Source organism: Bos grunniens, chromosome 20 (assembly GCF_055505025.1).
Source record: "Bos grunniens cultivar Pamir isolate PY7600 chromosome 20, Bosgru_T2T1.0, whole genome shotgun sequence".
Lineage (NCBI taxonomy): Eukaryota > Metazoa > Chordata > Mammalia > Artiodactyla > Bovidae > Bos > Bos grunniens.
This window is the reverse complement of record NC_141184.1, coordinates 13,140,231-13,157,786: the sequence shown is the minus strand read 5'-3', so window position 1 is coordinate 13,157,786 and position 17,556 is coordinate 13,140,231. Positions and strand designations below refer to the sequence as shown.

The 17,556-nt window shown below is 51.0% G+C and overlaps 1 protein-coding gene across 12 annotated transcripts in view; it reads right to left on the bottom strand.

Annotated features, from left to right (window-relative positions):
- TRIO (trio Rho guanine nucleotide exchange factor) overlaps positions 1 to 17,556 on the bottom strand; it is a 363,061-nt gene that overhangs the window by 80,727 nt on the left and 264,778 nt on the right. For 10 of the 12 annotated variants that reach the window (XR_015148618.1, XM_086361236.1, XM_086361240.1 and 7 more), the window contains one exon: positions 7,921 to 8,164. Coding sequence is in view for 11 of the 12 variants with exons in the window: in XM_086361236.1 (XP_086217362.1) it covers positions 7,921 to 8,164 (244 nt within the window). In the remaining variant the exon portion in view is untranslated. Of the gene's footprint in view, positions 1 to 5,185; positions 6,710 to 7,920; positions 8,165 to 17,556 lie in introns of those variants that run through there. The other 2 variants (XM_086361245.1, XM_086361242.1) reach the window with 2 other exon arrangements.

The window sequence follows — 17,556 nt, the reverse complement described above, 5'->3', positions numbered from 1 at the left end:
CTTCAGCATCAGTCCTTCCAATGAATATTTAGGGTTGATTTCCTTTAGGATTGACTGGTTTGATGTCCTGGCAGTCCAAGGGACTCTCAAGAGTCTTCTCCAGCACCACAGGTGCTATTCAGATAAAAGTAACAAAATGTGGAGGCTTCCCTAAATGTGGCTTCCAAAATGTGGCTCAGTGGTAAGAGAATCTGCCTGCCGATGCAGGAGATGTGAGTTTGATCCCTGGGTTGGGAAGATCCCCTGGAGAAGGAAATGGCAACCCAGTCCAGTATTCTTGCCTGGGAAATCCCATGGACAGAGGAGCCTGGTGGGCTACAGTCCATGGGGTTGCAAAGAGACAGACATGATTTAGAGACTAAAACAACAACAACAACAAAACGTGGTGAGCATGCTCAAAAATCAAAAACAGCAGCATCATATGACCCAGCAATTCCACATCTGGGTGCACTTCCCAAAGCGCCCGGAGACAGAGCAGCGCTATTCACCCAGGCCCAACGGTGGAAGCAACCCGTGTCCACCAAGAGAAAGAGGACAACGAGCCGTCGCCTACCCATGGTGGAGCGGGAGTCAGTTAACACGGAGGGACGTCCTGACACAGCCGTCACCTATCCATGGGTGGAGCGTGAGTCAGTTAACATGGAGGGACATCCTGACACAGCCGTCACCTATCCATGGGTGGAGCGTGAGTCAGTTAACATGGAGGGACGTCCTGACACAGCCGTCACCTATCCATGGGTGGAGCGGGAGTCAGTTAACATGGAGGGACGTCCTGACACAGCCGTCACCTATCCATGGGTGGAGCGTGAGTCAGTTAACACGGAGGGACGTCCTGACACAGCCGTCACCTATCCATGGTGGAGCGGGAGTCAGTTAACATGGAGGGACGTCCTGACACAGCCGTCACCTATCCATGGGTGGAGCGTGAGTCAGTTAACATGGAGGGACGTCCTGACACAGCCGTCACCTATCCATGGTGGAGCGGGAGTCAGTTAACATGGAGGGACGTCCTGACACAGCCGTCACCTATCCATGGGTGGAGCGTGAGTCAGTTAACATGGAGGGACGTCCTGACACAGCCGTCACCTATCCATGGGTGGAGCGTGAGTCAGTTAACATGGAGGGACATCCTGACACAGGCTACAACAAGGATGAACCCTGAAGACATCATGTTCAGTGGATCAAGCCAGTCACCAAAGAAACATGTACAATTCCACTCACGGTCCTGAGAGGGGTCGAGCTCCCACACACAGAGGTGGAGTGGTGGGTTCCAGGGCTGGGGTGGGAGGAGTTAGTGTTCAGAGGCGGGGACAGTGAGAGCTGAGGGTGGACGGTGGGGATGGGGCATCATTAAGTGGATGCGCCTGACGCCACTGCCGCGCACTTCTCAGTCGTTCCGACGGGAAATTTCACGCTCTATGTGTATTATCACAGGGAGAAATTGCGGGCAGCAGTGAAGAGAGCCTCAGGTGTGCTGGCCATTTGGGGGGCAGCAAGTGGGGCCGTGTCCACTTACTTCTGGGAGGTGGTAGGAGCGGGAATCTGAATACTAGAGGCTTCGAGAAGTTGGGAGGACAGTCCAGTGAAGAGTCGAATACTTCAGGAGAAGGATGGGCAGGAAAACCCCGGGAAAGGGGCAAGGAGACAGCCCCAGGTGGAACCCAGAGGAAAACCTACATTTCAGGTGGTTTCTCATGACCATCTCTCACTTTCCTAATTTTCACTTGGATTATAGAAAATGCCCCATTTCACCGATAACAATCATTTATCACCACATTTATAGAAGACAATTCCTGGGTTTTCTCTTTTAGCGGGTTTTGACGGCACCCACTTATCTGCAGGTGATGTGGTAAGCTGGAAACTGCGGAGGGTTGCTTCAGTAAGTGTGGGGTGTGAGTCAAAGCCCTGGGTGTAGAGGCCCCAGTGGCTGGTGGGCAAGAAATCTTGTTTCTCATGTTTCTATTTCCTTGTTTTTTAATGAAGAATTCAGAGTGAAAAGACCATGCTTTTAACTTTTTCAAAATGAAATGCAAGTACTGACCTACACACTATCCCAGAGAGAAAAAACTTGATAAATAATTTTCAGAGAGGTTAAATAAGGCTAAGGTTCCTAAGTGGATCTTTTCTCCTAAATACATCACTGGACTAGCAAGAAGACCACCTGCCACCTCATTAGGGATTAGCATAAGGAGAAGCGGGAGATTTGGAATTGGCTTTCATTCAGAAAGGCCTCAAAATACACATAACCTGAGAACATCAGAGGCGGGGAGGACCTCAGAGACCACCTGTTTGCACCCACCTCAGGCGCAGGGGTGCAATGTCACCAAAGACAGAGAAGGAGTCAGAATTCAGGTCCTGGCACAAAGAAGACACCCTGCAAGTGCAACACATTGCCTCTTCCAAAGACTCCAACCACAAACATCACTCTTGCTCCAGAAGGTCTTCACTTAGCCGACCATAAACATCACTCTCACCCCGGAAGCTCCTGTCTCAAAGCCAAGGATTAGCAAAAGGTAACTCAGTGGTGGCTGACAGCGACTTTCCAAATTCAACTCGAACTGGGCCAGGCCGGGCAGGGAAGACCTCAGCTGACAGGCCCATGACAGTCACACGGGCAGTCTTTCCGATGCAATGATTGAGTGTGAGCACAATGGAAGGACCCCCTTAAGACTCATAAGGGGCTCTGGTTTTACACTGAAAAAAAAGTGAAGACAGTCAAAATTGCTGCCACAATGCGCTTCAGGCACATGCGTCCTGCAGGGAGCTCGGGACGGGACTCTGCCCGGTTACTGACTGAGACAATCCTTCTGAGCGTCATCCATCCTGTCGTTACCGCTCCTGGGCACTGCCGCCAGCCCGGGGCCCTGCCCCGCCGTGGGGATGCCTGCTGAGTTCTTACCTGAAGCTCGGAGCCAAGCTCTCACACACCCTCAGCGCTTGGTCATGAAGGCAGAGCACAGCTGACCCACCCAGGCTCGCCTTGTTGGGAATATAAACAGATTTCTGAGATTCCTGTTTACTTTCTGGGCCAAGACTAAATAAACAGAGAACAGTGACAGCTCTCCTCCTTGAGACAGTGGGACAGGAAAAAAAACCCTTGGATTTTCTAAGAGTTTCTGATATAATGCCTGGACCCTGTATCAGCAGTCAATCAACGATCACAAACAGGGTGGGAAGTGGGGGCCAGTGCGTCTCAACGCGGCTGGCTCAGTGGACTCGCTGGGAGCCCAGCCCGCAGAGATGCTGATGGGGCGGGAGGTGGTGTGAACCACAGACCCGGGGGCTGGAGGAGCACAGGGACTCGCTGAGGCCTCGCTCTGCTCAGAGTGGCTGCTCTCAGGCCACCCATGCCTCAGAGGCTACGACAGGGGGTGGCGGCTGGAGCAAGACAAGAACGAGAGTCCAGGGCTGCCCGTCGGCAAACACTGCTCCACGGCAGTTCGCCCGTACAGGCCTTTCCCATGAATAATGTGCACACTGAAGTCTAGTTGCAGACACACAAAAGTATCTCCTTGAAGAACAAATTGTACAATTTTTCTTACTGTTCATTTGTATCAGTTAACTCTATCCTCCCCCACATCACCCAGGGCACACACAGCGTCGCACAAGGGGCCTGTGAGTCAAGTGCAAGTTGCTCAGTCGTGTCTGACTCTTTGTGACCCCATGGACCATACAGTCCAGGCAATTCTCCAGGCCAGAATACTGGAATGGGTAGCTGTTCCCTTCTCCAGGGGATCTTCCCAACCCAGGGATCGAACCCAGGTCTCCCCCATTGCAGGCAGATTCTTTACCAGCTGAGCCACCAGGGAAGCCCTAAGCTACCAGGGATTCTCATCGTCCAGCACATTCCAACTCCAGCCCTGCTGAAAAGCATCATGGCCCTGGCAGTGCTCAGGGGGTACTGGGCCTTTTGGGCTGACCTGAGTATTGGGTCACACTGCAATCCTTACAAAACATACACAACCAAATACAGAGACATTTAATCTCCATAGCCATGTTTTTCACACTGGAAATTAAGGTGTCTGGATTGGGGACTTGTGAAAAAAACTGAGGCACAAAGGCTCTGAAATTTTGGAACTAAAGATTAGCAAAATGTCCTTGTTCCTTCCACCTGGAAGGTCAGAGCAGCAAAAATCACAGACATTGAAGAAACTATCTTTAGAGATCAACAGTGAATGACGAGAGACAAACTGTTGCTGTTCAGTCGCTCAGTCATGTCCTACTCTGCAACTTCACGGGCTGCAGCATGCCAGGTTTTCCTGTCCTTCATTATGTCTTGGAGCGTGCTCAAACTCATGTCCATCAAGTCAGTGATGCCATCCAACCATCTCACCTTCCTGTCACCCCACTTCTTCCTGCCCTCCATCTTTCCCAGCATCAGGGTCTTTTCCAATGAGTCGGCTTTTCACATCAGGTGGCCAAAATATTAGAGCTTCAGCGTCAGTCCTTCCAATGAGTATTCAAGGTTGATTTCCTTTAGGATTGACTGGTTCGATCTCCTTGCTGTCCAAGGGACTCTCAAGAGTCTTCTCCAGCACCGCAATTAGAAAGCATCAATTTTTTGGTGCTCAGCCTTCTCTATGGTCCAACTCTCGCATCTGTACATGACTACAGGAAAGACCACAGCCCGTCTGTGTGATCTCACCAAGAGGAGACCTGGAGAGCGCTGGACATCCAGCTGTGCCACAGGAGGGGCCATACTCAACTCCACCCTGACGGAGGGGTGGGGTGGGGTGGGGATGGAGGTCCCTCAAGCCCAGCCGGCTTTCAGAATGAGAAGGGCTCAGAAGGAGATGCTGACACCTATGAGTAATAAGCGCCCCCAGCCCAGAACACACAGATTGAGGAGGGCGGCTGTGGGGCCTCCCAAGGGGGCAGCGGCCTCTTGCCCCACAGTCTCTGCGGCTCTTTTGAATCCTTGGCTCTTGTTGCCCCAACTACTTGCCGAAGACTCTTCTCCTAGATGGAAGACCCTGGTCATTGCCTGCTTTCCTGGACCTAAAAATGTGGACAGGAGGCTCTGGCAGAGGTCTATCAAAGAGCCTAAAGCAGGTTCTTCCCTCCCCATCAGCCTCCCAAGTCTTAACACTGTAAGGGAACAGACAACCTCAAGTTTCCCTACACGGCAGGAAAAATAAAAAATCCAGACATAAGGAAGAAATGGATCAGGTTCTGAGCTCTGATCTGCTAAACGACAGTTAGTTCACAACCAGTTTTATTCAACAAAGAAACACGTTCTTAGTAAAGCAGAAGTCATGTCTCAGGGGATGGGAAGACAGAGTATCAGAGAAAAGGCTCAGGGGACAGAATGGAGTTAAACCAGAAAACCAGCACAAACCCAACCTCCACAGGAGGTTTTCAGGACAAAGTCAAGTGTGATAAATACACGGTTCTTTTTGCCCGGCTAGCCTGCAATTGTGAACACTGGGAAGTAAAGAACACGCCACGGGAAAGGTACATGAGAAAATAAGTCTTCCAGAGCCAATGTTATTTGTAGCTTCATTTCACCAGGGTTCCTCTGCACATAATAGATACAATTGGAAAAAGAGCTGGACTTTATTTTCAACTCAGACTCAAGGACTTTAAATACATCATGCAACCCCAGAAACACTAATGGGCCCAGCACAGGCCACTGCCTGAACTCAGAGCTCAGGGACCACAGCAGGCCAGGTCCAATGCTGCCCGAACCCGGTAACACAGAGGGGCAGGCCCAATATTGTCCGAACCCGGTAACACAGCAGGGCAGGTCCAATTGCCCGAACCTGGTAACACAGCAGGGCAGGTCCAGTGACACCCGAACCCGGTAACACAGAGGGGCAGGCTCAATATTGCCCGAACCCGGTAACACAGCAGGGCAGGTCCAATTGCCCGAACCTGGTAACACAGAGGAGCAGGCCCAATGATGCCCGAACCCAGTAACACAGTGGGGCAGGTCCACTGACGCCCGAACCCGGTAACACAGCAGGGCAGGCCCAATGTCGTCCGAACCTGGTAACACAGCGGGGCAGGCCCAATGTCGCCCGAACCCGGTAACACAGCAGGGCAGAGCCAATATTGCCCAAACCCGGTAACACAGCAGGGCAGGCTCAATATTGCCCAAACCTGGCAACACCGTGGGGCAGGCCCAGTGCTGCCCAAACCCTGTAACACAGCAGGGCAGAGCCAATATTGCCCAAACCCGGTAACACAGCTGGGCAGGCCCAATACTGCCCGAATCCGGTACACAGCAGGGCAGGCCCAATGCCGCCCGAACCTGGCATCACTGCAGGGCGGGCCCAACAGTGCCTCACAGGCAGCTTGGCCAGAAATGAAAGCAGACGCCTCGGCTTTGGGGCAAATCTGAGAATTCTCTGCCTTTCTCTTCAGATCCCTGGAGACATCACAGCCTGATTCTTCCAGCTGGGTACTGAGGTGATGATAAAGGCACATTTAGGCCCCGAGGGATGTGAGCACGATTGGGACTCATTCCCGAGGTGAGCTGGTCAGGAGCAGTTTCCTGTACAGCACCACTTAGTCACCGCCATGACTAACCCTCAGGAGCCGGAGGACTGTCTCCAGGACGTGTCAGGGTGAGGGTAGAGTGGGCACAGCTGACAAACGGAGGGAGCAGCTGGGACGTTCTGATGCTAACAGGAAAGAACTGGAATATGCAGAGTACTGTGATGCTTTCTCAGGAAGGGTGAGCAAACTGCAGAACTCCAAATCTGTACTGCAGAAAACGAAGACTGATATAAAGTGGTTCACAGCACAGAAACTACCCAAATTCAGTTTCCAGAATTTTTCTAGAAACTGAGGGCCAGTGTTTCTGAAAAGCTCTTAAAAACCTCCTGTCAGCTCCTCACTAAGATGAGAGGTTAAGCAACACTATCGAGCAGACACAGTGCATGCTGCATACAAAGTGAAGATGCTCTAGCAGTCACCATTTAGTAGTAAAAAGAAACAGGTGGAGTTAATTTAATAGTATATTTTCTTCAATTCATCCTTTAAAATATATTGCCATATCAGATGCAATGACTATAAAATAATTGGACATTCTGTTTTCATTTTAAGTCTTGTAGTCCAGTGTATATTCTGCACCTGCAGACCAGCTCAATTCACTCAGGCCCCATTTCAAGTCTCATCAGTCCAGCAGTGACCACACTGGATGTTTAGATAAACAGACTTGCTAGGAGGCCATTACTGACCTGTCCTGCCACATGTGGAAAAGTGGCCTTGTGACAGCTGCCTGTGTCTAAACAAGTCCACAAGCAATGTCAAACGCTGTTTTGTTCAAATATCCTGCTATTTCAGTGGAAAAACACTTCTTTCAAAAGACATCTCTCTTGTCAGAGCTTCAGACCCCTGACACTGAGGCCTGCCTAACTCAGCTCGCCTCCCTCTGGGGGTCCAGCTGTGTTCCCTCTCCTGGCAGGGAACTTGTTGGGGGGGGTCTCAGATGCCCCGAGACACTTAACCAGGCTATAAAGATGGCACAGTTATGCTTCCAGGGCCTGCACACTCAACCATCTAGTATTTAACACAAACAAAATAATCCACAACGTGAAAACCTGATTAGGGAGACGCTGAACGTGGTCCCACCTCTCCCACCTCTTTTCAGCATCACCTGGAGGAAACTGCCTTTCTGTCTGCTCTGTTTATGAATGACACTGGCTTCCAAGAGAACGGCTCCCTTCCCCGCTCTCTAACCTGAGATCTTACAACACGGTCTGGGGAACTGAGGCGACCGATGCACCGTTATTTCTGAGTGACAGATGACATCCGCAGCCCCCGATGGATTAAAAAGGCCCAGGGATGCAGTGTTGAAGGGCCGGGGCGCCAGTGACCAGCAGGGATTGCACCTCTTACGGGGCTGCAGGAAGTGTGGACGCAAGCCCCGCTGTCATTTCTGGGAGGATGTCCCGGTTGCCCACGAACACCTACCTTTGTGGTTGAAGATGCCCTCCATCTCCATGCTGCTCCTGGAGTGGGCGATGCACAGGGAGCCGCAGGGGACCAGGCCCTCGGCCGCAGGCGACCGGTCAGTGGTGCGCACCAGGCACCAGTCAGGTTTGTCGTGGGGCCGCTCCAAGACTTCCACGGTCTGGCCGCGGCGGATGGTGAGCTCGGTGCTGTTGCAGGCCGTGAAGTCGTGGATCACCACGGTCAGCTCGCAGCCGCCGGACAGCTGGAGAGGAGAGGGCACAGGTCAGCCAGCGTGTCCCCACCACGGGCCTGCAGCAGGTGAGGCTGGTGCCCACTCCCAGGTGGAGGGAGTCCAGCTGTGCAGGACGCTGGCTGAGTGGGGGCCCTTAAGTTTCCAGTCCCTGAATTTACCTTCTTTCCAAACCAAGGGAATAGTCTTTACTTTTTCATATTCTAATGTATTTTCCAGTGTGTTACTCTCAGAACCTAAAGATTTTTTATATGAGTGTCCAAATATTTGCCTGAGACATATCCCCCTCCTACGGACAGGTGATTCTTGAACAACATGGGGGTTAGGGGTACTGACCCCCCGCATAGTCAAAAAAAATCTGTGCATAACTTTTGACTGCCCCCAAACTAGAGGCCGACTGTTGACCAGAAGCCTTACCGATAACAGCCAACTAACATGTATTTTGCATGTCGTGTGCATTATGTACTGTATTCTGACAATAAAGTAAGCCGGTAAAAAAGAAACCATTATTAAAAAAGTCATGAGGAAGAGAAAATACATTTATAGCACATATACGTATTTATTGGAAAAAAAAATGCACCTATTATAAGTGGACCCACACAGTTTAAACCTGTTTGTTTACAGGTCAACCTCCTCATTTTTAAACTTAAGGTAAAGGGGTTCCCAGGTGGCTCTAGTAGTAAAGAACCCACCTGCCAACACAGGAGATGTAAGAGACACAGGTTAGATCCCTGGGTCAGGAAGATCCCCTGGAGGAGGGCATGGCAACTCACTCCAGTATTCTTGCCTGGAGAATCCCCATGGACAGAGGAGCCTGGCGGGCTACAGTCCCTGGGGTCGCAAAGAGTCGGACATGACTGAAGTGACTGAGCACACGGCACAGCACACACAAGTACAAACTCTGCTCGCAGGCTTTTTTGGGGGGGCTGTTATGAGATACGGTGATAAACAAGACGGAGTTCACCCCAGCCTGGTGAGCGTGGAGTGGCCTGGAGACGGCAGGCTCCTGTGTGCCTGTGCTGCCTGGACTGGGAGGTACCTGCAGAGCAGCGAGCCTGGGACCCCGAGACACCTCTCTCTCCAAAACCCTCAGAGCCCTCCCCAGCCCCTATGGCATCTTCCCGACCCTCTGCCCCCGCCCCACCCCACACGCCAACACGCCCTTCCACACGCCGCATGGCTTGTGGCCTGAAAGGCCTTGCCCTTCTCTCCTCTCTGCTCGCTCCTGTTTTCTGACCAAACTCCTCTTAAGTCTTAGGCCCCCTGAAGCCCACCCACAAACTCCATGAAGAGCACCAACTCCATGACCATGCTCAGGAAACAAGGCGCAGGGCCTCTAGTGACCGTGTGCTGTCCACCGGCCCCAGACTGCACACTCTCTGGGGACAGCTCACCTGCATGCTCACCACCAGCGCCCTATGTTTGGGCGGTCCCCTCTGGCCCTCCAGTCCGGCTGCCCCAGGCTCAGGCTCCCCGGTGTGTCCCCCATCCCTGCGTGGGGTCCACACCACACCCTCCATGCTGCATTCCCGTCCCTCCAAAGCAGTGAGTCTGAGACATGACTCATCCCAGGCTGCCTTTTGGGTACCGCCGTCAGTTGCGTGCCTTCACCCTCCAAACACTGTCAGACTCTGGGGTGTCTGTCTGACTGCTCCCTCCCTCTGCACGCCCATGTGGTTCACTTCACTTGGATTTCTGCAGTGGTCTCCTGAGGGGCCCGCCTGATCCAGGCTTTCCTTGCAAAGTACCTGAACACTGCCGCCATATGCTCAGATACGCCGTCCTCCTATTCAAGAGTTATAGGTACACATTCCTGAGCAGAAGACTCAAAGCTCCTGTCACAGGGTCCCAGCCCACTCGCCAGGCACACTCCGTGGCTCCTCGCGTGCCTAACAGCCCGAGCAGCCACGTCCCCCGTCGGAGGCAGGTCTCGCTGCCCTGTGCCCACAGTCCCTTCTACTTTGAGCCCTCCCTGCCCAGTCTGTCTCATCTAAGTCCCTGTTGAGTCCCTCTGAAAAGTCGCTCCTCAGATGTGTCTACCATCCTTAGCAACTTTCTCCTTAAACAGATTATGCCTCAATCCTGACATGAGCCATGTCTCGGGTTGTATGTGTGTGACTACCCTCGGCACAAGGAAACAGGTCTGTGTCGCTCTCCTGTGAACGTCCCAGCCGTGTGTGTGTGTGTGTCTGCCCTCGGCACCAGGAGGCAGGTCTGTGCTGCTCTCCCCGTGTGTGAGGGCACGCCTGGGCCTGTCCGAGGCACCGCTGAGACCCCGGGGCCGAGGGCCAGGCTCCTCCTGGAGCACCCTCGGGCCGGGCTCTGCATCCAGTGAGTGCTCACACACTTGCTGGAGTGAAAACGGTAAAACAGGTTTGCTCTATAAAGGAAGCCACTGTTTGCAAAGCAAAACAAAACACGGGCTTTTCCTCCGTGGCTTCGGGAAGGGAGTCTGCTGTGTGTGCGACGTGTGCCCGGTTTTCTGTCACCCTCTAGGCATCGGCACACAAGAACAAGACGGGCGGGCGGGGGGCTGCGGCGGGCACAAAGACACGTCCCTTTTGGCCCCCGGCAGAGAGCTGGGAGCCGTGCCCCTCGCCCGGGCTCACGGCCCTGCAGAGACCGCGACCACCCGCTGCGTCTGCTGTGCTCCGTGCTCCCCGCTGCCCTCCTGCTCTAACCAAGCCTTTCTTTCCAGAGCAAGTTGAGATAGAATAAGAAACACATGTCCACTAGACAACCTCAGAAAGCAAAACAAAACAAAACTCATCCAAAATAAAGCTTAAACGTCGATGAAAGGAACTCTCTTTGCTAGGCCGCAAAGGACTATTTCCACCAGTGACTGACAACCCTCCCCACCTAAAATTTAAAAACCTCTCTGGAAAAACCATGTTGAATTTCTCCTGCTTCTCTGCGAACAATTGAAGGGGCTGATGTTACAAAGTTAAGGGCAGAGGCTCAGTCTGCAGAAGAATTTCCCTCGTAAAAAAAAAAAAAAAAACCCACGTTATAGAAGCGGTTAATCCCTGTAACGAAAAGGAGGAATGTTTCCCATCCCAGGGAAACGTGACCCATGGACAAGCGGTGGTGCGGAGCCCAGCTCACCAAGCACCCCCCAGGCCTGCACTTCCTATGGCCCTTTCCCTTGGCTGAGCTCTCCCCGGGCCTGCTACACGCGTGGTCACCACCATGGCTCCGCCCTGGGAAGCTCAACTTCAGACACTGCCCCCTCATCACCAGCCTGTGCCGGCCTCCTTCTCCATTGCAGGGGATTTCTCAGGCTGCTGGAGGTTCTGTAGTGGGGGCAGGGTGAGAAGAGAGGACGGGGGCGGCCCAGAGGGATGGAGCTGGACGCTCTTTCTGGCTCCGAGTTCCAGCCCCTCGCGCAGTAATCAAAGCTATTGGAAACATCTGTGCCCTTGACAGGGCCTGAGAAATAAAAATCAAGCCTGTTCTGACAAAGAACTGCATACTGAGTCAAAATTCTTTTTCAAAGGCTTTAGGGAACTTAGTAACAAAATCTTGTATCAGAAGAATATTTTCAAACAGTGCTAGAATTATCGTCAAAAAAAGAAAATCATATCTTCTCGGCACTGCCCCTAAGAATAAGCTGAGTTTTCCCATAAGAATCGCCTGCATGAATTTATAAGAGGATTAAATGGACATTTTCTAGTCCAGAGAAGAGACAACCCATGAATTTCTGTCTCAGTGTTCACGTTTGAATGTTTTAAACTTATTCCAAAGCTCGTCTTTAAAACCAGGCTTGTTAATTTAAAAAAACAAACAAACAAAACAAAAACTTTTTTTTGTATGAAAGACTTAAAATAACTATTTTGAAGTATCAATGCAAGTCATTACAGCCTTTCAAGTAGAATTAAACTCCTAGTAAGAAAAAGTTTAGGCTATATATTATACATAATTATATATATATATTACATCATTAACAGGTCTTTCCTTACCAGTGATATTTCTACCCCTAGTGACATAATTTCATCACTATGTTGAAGGAGTCACCATTCCATTTATCCAGTTTAGAAATTCACTTTTCCTTTTCAACCACATTTTGTGAAAGTTTTCACCTTATCTTTTTCATATCTATATATTTTACGGACTTGTATCATGGGCTCCTTACCACACGCAGTTTAGGATTGTAATTTATGAAAATCTCAATCCCCTTGGCATATGGTAACTCTTGTGACATTCTCATTAAAAGATATTTTTCCCCACTATTTCTGTTTTTCACCTTAAAAAAATTACATGTGATGATTAAAAAGCATGGTGGTAAAATGGTCTTAATTGGAGCAAGGGCCTGCGGATACTTTATAATGAAGTGCCTCCTCCAAGACCACCTGTGTCCCTCTGAAAGGGCGGCCAGGGGAACTCCAAGGACCCAGATGCATGCACACTTGGCAGAATCAAACCAGAATCCCTTTGCCTGAATTCTCTCAATGACCGAAAATGAGTAAGTGGCTGCTGTTTCACCTAAAAGGAAGAAACACTTGCAGCGTCCCAGGGACCGAACCCAGGACTCCTGCACTGCAGGCGGATTCTTTACCCTGTGCTGCAGGCACGCAGACCTTCCACAACCGCCACACAGAACAGAACTGACTTTTTACGTTTTCTGGAGAAACCATGTTTTACGATTTTCCTTCGCCTGAACCCAGGCAAGGACTAAGTGAAGTGGAGCCGTGGCTGGGGGCTTCTCGCCCGCCCATTGGTCTCCAGCAGCCCCTCCCTAGAGCTCTGCAATGAGGCCTGTTTGTATTCCAAGAACACAGCTTGGGAGGACAACAGCCAGCGCCTGGCTCGAATGACCAGCTCCCAGGTGAGTTGTGGGCCAGGCTCCGCCAGAGGAAGAGGGGCTCTTGACTCACTCGAGGGTGGTGTAGCCCTCGCTGCAAGTGAACCTGCTTCCAGAACCTCAAATTGGCTGCAGGTGGGTGTCACACCAAATTTCTGAGAGCGCTTCAGAAGGAGGAGGGACGCAGGCTAATAAAAGCCACCTCCCCTCCAGGGCAGAGAGTACAACCCGCAAAGTCACATCCTTCAGCCCAGTACAACGCGGGTGCTTAGAAACCACACTGAGGGGCTTGCGGTTCTGCAGGAGACTCACACAGAGCAGAAAGTGGTCCCTCGGCTGAAGGGGATTGGAAAGGATGGCTCCGTCACGGTTACAAGAGACAGGCCACACCGGCAGCCAGAACAACCCCCGCAGGACACGCCTTACCCAGCCTCTCATCCACCCAGCAGCTTGCTCCCTGGGCCACATGGTGGAGGCCTGAGGCTTGGACTGATCAGAGGCCATCCTAACCACGTGGCCCCCAGGCCCCCTTGCTCACCCCAACCCCAAGGCCAAGTTCACAGGACAAGCCGTCACAAAACCTGCTGCTGGGTTTCCAAATGACCACTGTAAGCCTCTCGCACATCCGGGTGAAAAAAAGAAATCGGCGAGAACTGAAAAATGCAAGATGGCAAAAATGCTGTGTTTCTCACCACCCTCCCCCTGCCAAGAGAAAGAAGTGGGGAGAGGGGGAAGCAAAAAGAAAACATAAAGAAATCTATGAGAAAAAGCTTTTCCCAAAGTAGCAGCTTACCAAATCCAGCATTTTATTTAGGAAAGAAACTCTGGGTATAGTTTTTTTTTTTTTCAGGGAGGTTAACCCTTTCCCCATTACTAATGTGATCACAAGCGGTTTTGACTTTAAAATAACTCTTGGAAGTCTTCCTTGACTGTGACACACGTGAGATGCAACGGACAGTTACGGTGTCAAGAAGCTCAAACTTCCCTGATGGTGCAGTGGCTAAGAGTCCGCCTGCCAACGCAGGAGACATGGCTTCCATCCCCAGGCCAGGAAGACCCCACATGCCTTGGGGCAACTAAGCCCATGTGCCACAACCACTGAACCTGGGCTCTGGAGTCAACGACTGAAACCCGAGCACCCGAGAGCCTGTTCTCTGCAACAAGAGAAGCCACTGAAATGAGAAACCTGGGCACTTGGCAACGAAGGATGGCCCCTGCTTGCCACAACTAGAGAAAGCCTGTGCAAAAGCAAGGAAAACCCAGCACAGCCAAAAATAAATGAATAAAAAGGTTAAAACAAAAGCATGCCAAGAAGTTCAATTGGAAAGATGTATTTGAAAAGGCAAACTTTAAGTGTGAAAAAGCCAGGCAAAGCAGAGAGAAGACAGCTCCCGGGTTCCAGGCTTCTGGGCTCTGAGCTCTGCAGAAGCTGGGTCCATGCCACACTTGCCCTCACTCTGAACATGTCAGAACCAGAGGCACAGGACCGTGCTGGGCAGGTGCTGAGAGCTGAGCTGCGGGGCAGGACTAAACAGCTTCGTTGACTGAAAAGCGGGAAGAGGAAGGAAAGTCAGGAAGCAGACAGCTGGACCCACGCGTGCTATTTTCAGTCACAGGCCTGGAAAGCAAGAGCACGGGAGGGCAGGGAGCCCAGAGGCGCCTGCTCGCTGTGTTTGCTGAGTGAGCAGCACTTATCCACAAACACTCATTTGAAAGTCCTCTTTCTTTATTCCCTGAAAACCTAAGGCATGGCAGGCAGGTAACCAGCTGACTGGTCCCTCCCACAAAAGAAAAGGTGGAATAAACCTTTCGCCTCAAGTTGGAATCAAAGATGGGCCACCGTCGTCAACAGTGACTTTGATGGGCACCGTAACCTTTATGTTGAAAAGCACTTCTTGATCCGCCACTGGTTTTTGAAATACTTCTGTTGCCGTTATGCCTGAAGTTGTACTTTTGAAATAAATCTGCCTTTTCTTAGAACTGAGGCACTCTACCCTAGCGTGGGGGGAACTTTGTTTTTCTGATTGAGTAACTCAAGTCAGCAAAGACTGCATTCATTTTGTGGCTTTATGGGTGCACTTAAGAAACTTGTTAAAAATTATAAAAAGCCACCATCACTTGGAAAGATAGAGGGAACCAATGCCAGGTGCCACCTTCGCCAGGCTGCTGGCGGGGAGGGTGTCCCCTGCTTGTTCCTGCAGGGCAGCACCTGGCCTGGGCTGCACAAGGGGTGATGGCCTCATATCTGGGGATGCACGGATGAACCTCATGAAGAGCACGGAGTCATCACCCTACACGTGTGCAGCTGATGTGGTAGGACTGAAGAAGTGGTTGGGAAAACGTCTCAAGCGAGACTCTCCCCTTCTTCAGAGGCTGCCCATTCGGTATGTGGTCAGTGTTTACTGCTGAGACACCAAGATGCGAAAGTCCAGGTGCTAAATCTTAGCAGTTTACCTTTCGCACAGCTTCGAGCTTCCAATGAACACAGCTTCTAAATCCACTGCAATCAAGAGTGCTCAGCTAATAGACAAGGAAGTTGTGGTACAAATACACAATGGGATATTACTCAGCTATAAAAAGGAACGCATTTGAGTCAGTTCTAATGAGGTGGATGAACCTAGAGCCTGTCATACAGAGTGAAGTCAGTCAGGAAGAGAAAGACAAATATCATATATTAACACATACATGTGGAGTCTAGACGGAGAAGGCATGGCAACCCACTCCAGTACTCTTGCCTGGAAAATCCCATGGACGGAGAAGCCTGGTAGGCTGCAGTCCATGGGGTCGCTAAGAGTGGGGCACGACTGAGCGACTTCACTTTCATGCACTGGAGAAGGAAATGGCAACCCACTCCAGTATTCTTGCCTGGAGAATCCCAGGGACAGAGGAGCCTAGTGGGCTGCCATCTATGGGGTCGCACAGAGTCGGACATGATTGAAGCGACTTAGCAGCAGCAGCATGGAGTCTAGAGGGCTTCCCCAGTGGCTCAGAGGTAAAGAATCAGCCTTCGGTGCAGGAGTTGCAGGAGGTGCAAGTTTGATCCCTGGGTCAGGGAAGATCCCCTGGAGGAAGAAATGCAACCCACTTCAGTATTCGTGCCTGGAGAATCTCATGAACAGAGGAGCCTGGTGGGCTACAGTCCATAAGGTCTCAAAGAGTCAGACACGACTAAAGAGACTTGGCATGCACGTGTGGAGTATAGAAAGATAGCACTGATGATCCGACTTGCAGGGCAGCAAAGGAGACACAGACATTTTGGACACAGTAAGGGAAGGAGAGGGTGGGATGATATGAGCAAATAGCACTGAAACATATACATGCCGTATGTAAAACAGATCCCCAGTAGAGGTTCAATGTATGATGAAGGGAACCCAGAGCCTAGAGGGGTGGGATGGGAGGGAGGTGGGGGGGCGGTTCCAGAGGGAGGGGACACATGTACACCTGATGCCGATTCACGTTGATGTACAGCAAAAATCATCACAATACAGTAATTATGCTCTAATTAAACATTTTTTAAAAATAAAACAACAAAAAAGTGCTCAGTAAGAGGCCACTGTATAGCAATTGCAAGAGCAAATAATGAGTGGCTGAGAAGGAGGTGCTTTTTCAAATGAAGACACAGTCACAGCTAAAACCTATGCAGCACTCAGGACATGCAAGGCATTGTTCTACATGCACAGTTTTAGTACAGCCCTGGAGTGGGGAGCAGTATTGTCCGCTTTTACAGATGAGGAAACAGGTGCAGAGGCTGCTGAGAAGCAGAGCTCAGAGGCCTGGCTGGGGAGCCCCACCCTGCTCAGTCGTGTCCGACTCTTTACAACCCCATGGACTGTAACCCGCCAGGCTCCTCTGTCCATGGAATTCTCCAGGCACGAATACTGGAGTGGGTTGCCATTTTCTTCTCCAGGGATCTTCCCTGACCCAGGGATTGAACCTGCGTCTCCTGCACTGCAGGCACATCCTTTACCGTCTGAGCCACCAGGGAAGCCCAATCATCTGCTGCTGGTCATTAAAGACTTTGCTTACCCTACTCTTGTTACCATTTGGGCAGAGTCAGGACTCTGATGCCTGGGAATTGAAACTATGTGCTGTCAATGGAAAGGCTTCCGGATGGAGTGACTCAATTTCATGCCTACGCGGGCAAACCTACAGGAGGCCCTGGGAGGTTCTGGCAAACCCAGCCCATGGGGCAGAATCTGAGTCAAGACTGCCTCTTGCTTCTAGCAGCTTCGGGCAGAGGGGAGAGCATGAGCTTAAGGGGATTGGCACATAGGCCAGGGATGTGAGCAGTGAGGCTGAATGCAAGCGGGAGGCACTTCCTAAGTAGGCTTGACGCAGTTTTCCTTTCTTAAAAACATGAATCCAGCCACATTTTAAAACGTACTGGCATTAATTACTTTATATGCTGCCGCAGAACTACAATCTGTGTAAACCTGTCCAAGTTCCTACAGTGGAGACTGTCGCTTCCCAGAGGTTTATTGACTTTTTAAACTGCATAAAATTTCATATCCCCAACGTAGCACTAAATACACTTCATGAAAAACAACTGAAACCGTTTATTTTTCTAAATGTGTGGACTTACACATTCACATCCCAAGCTTAG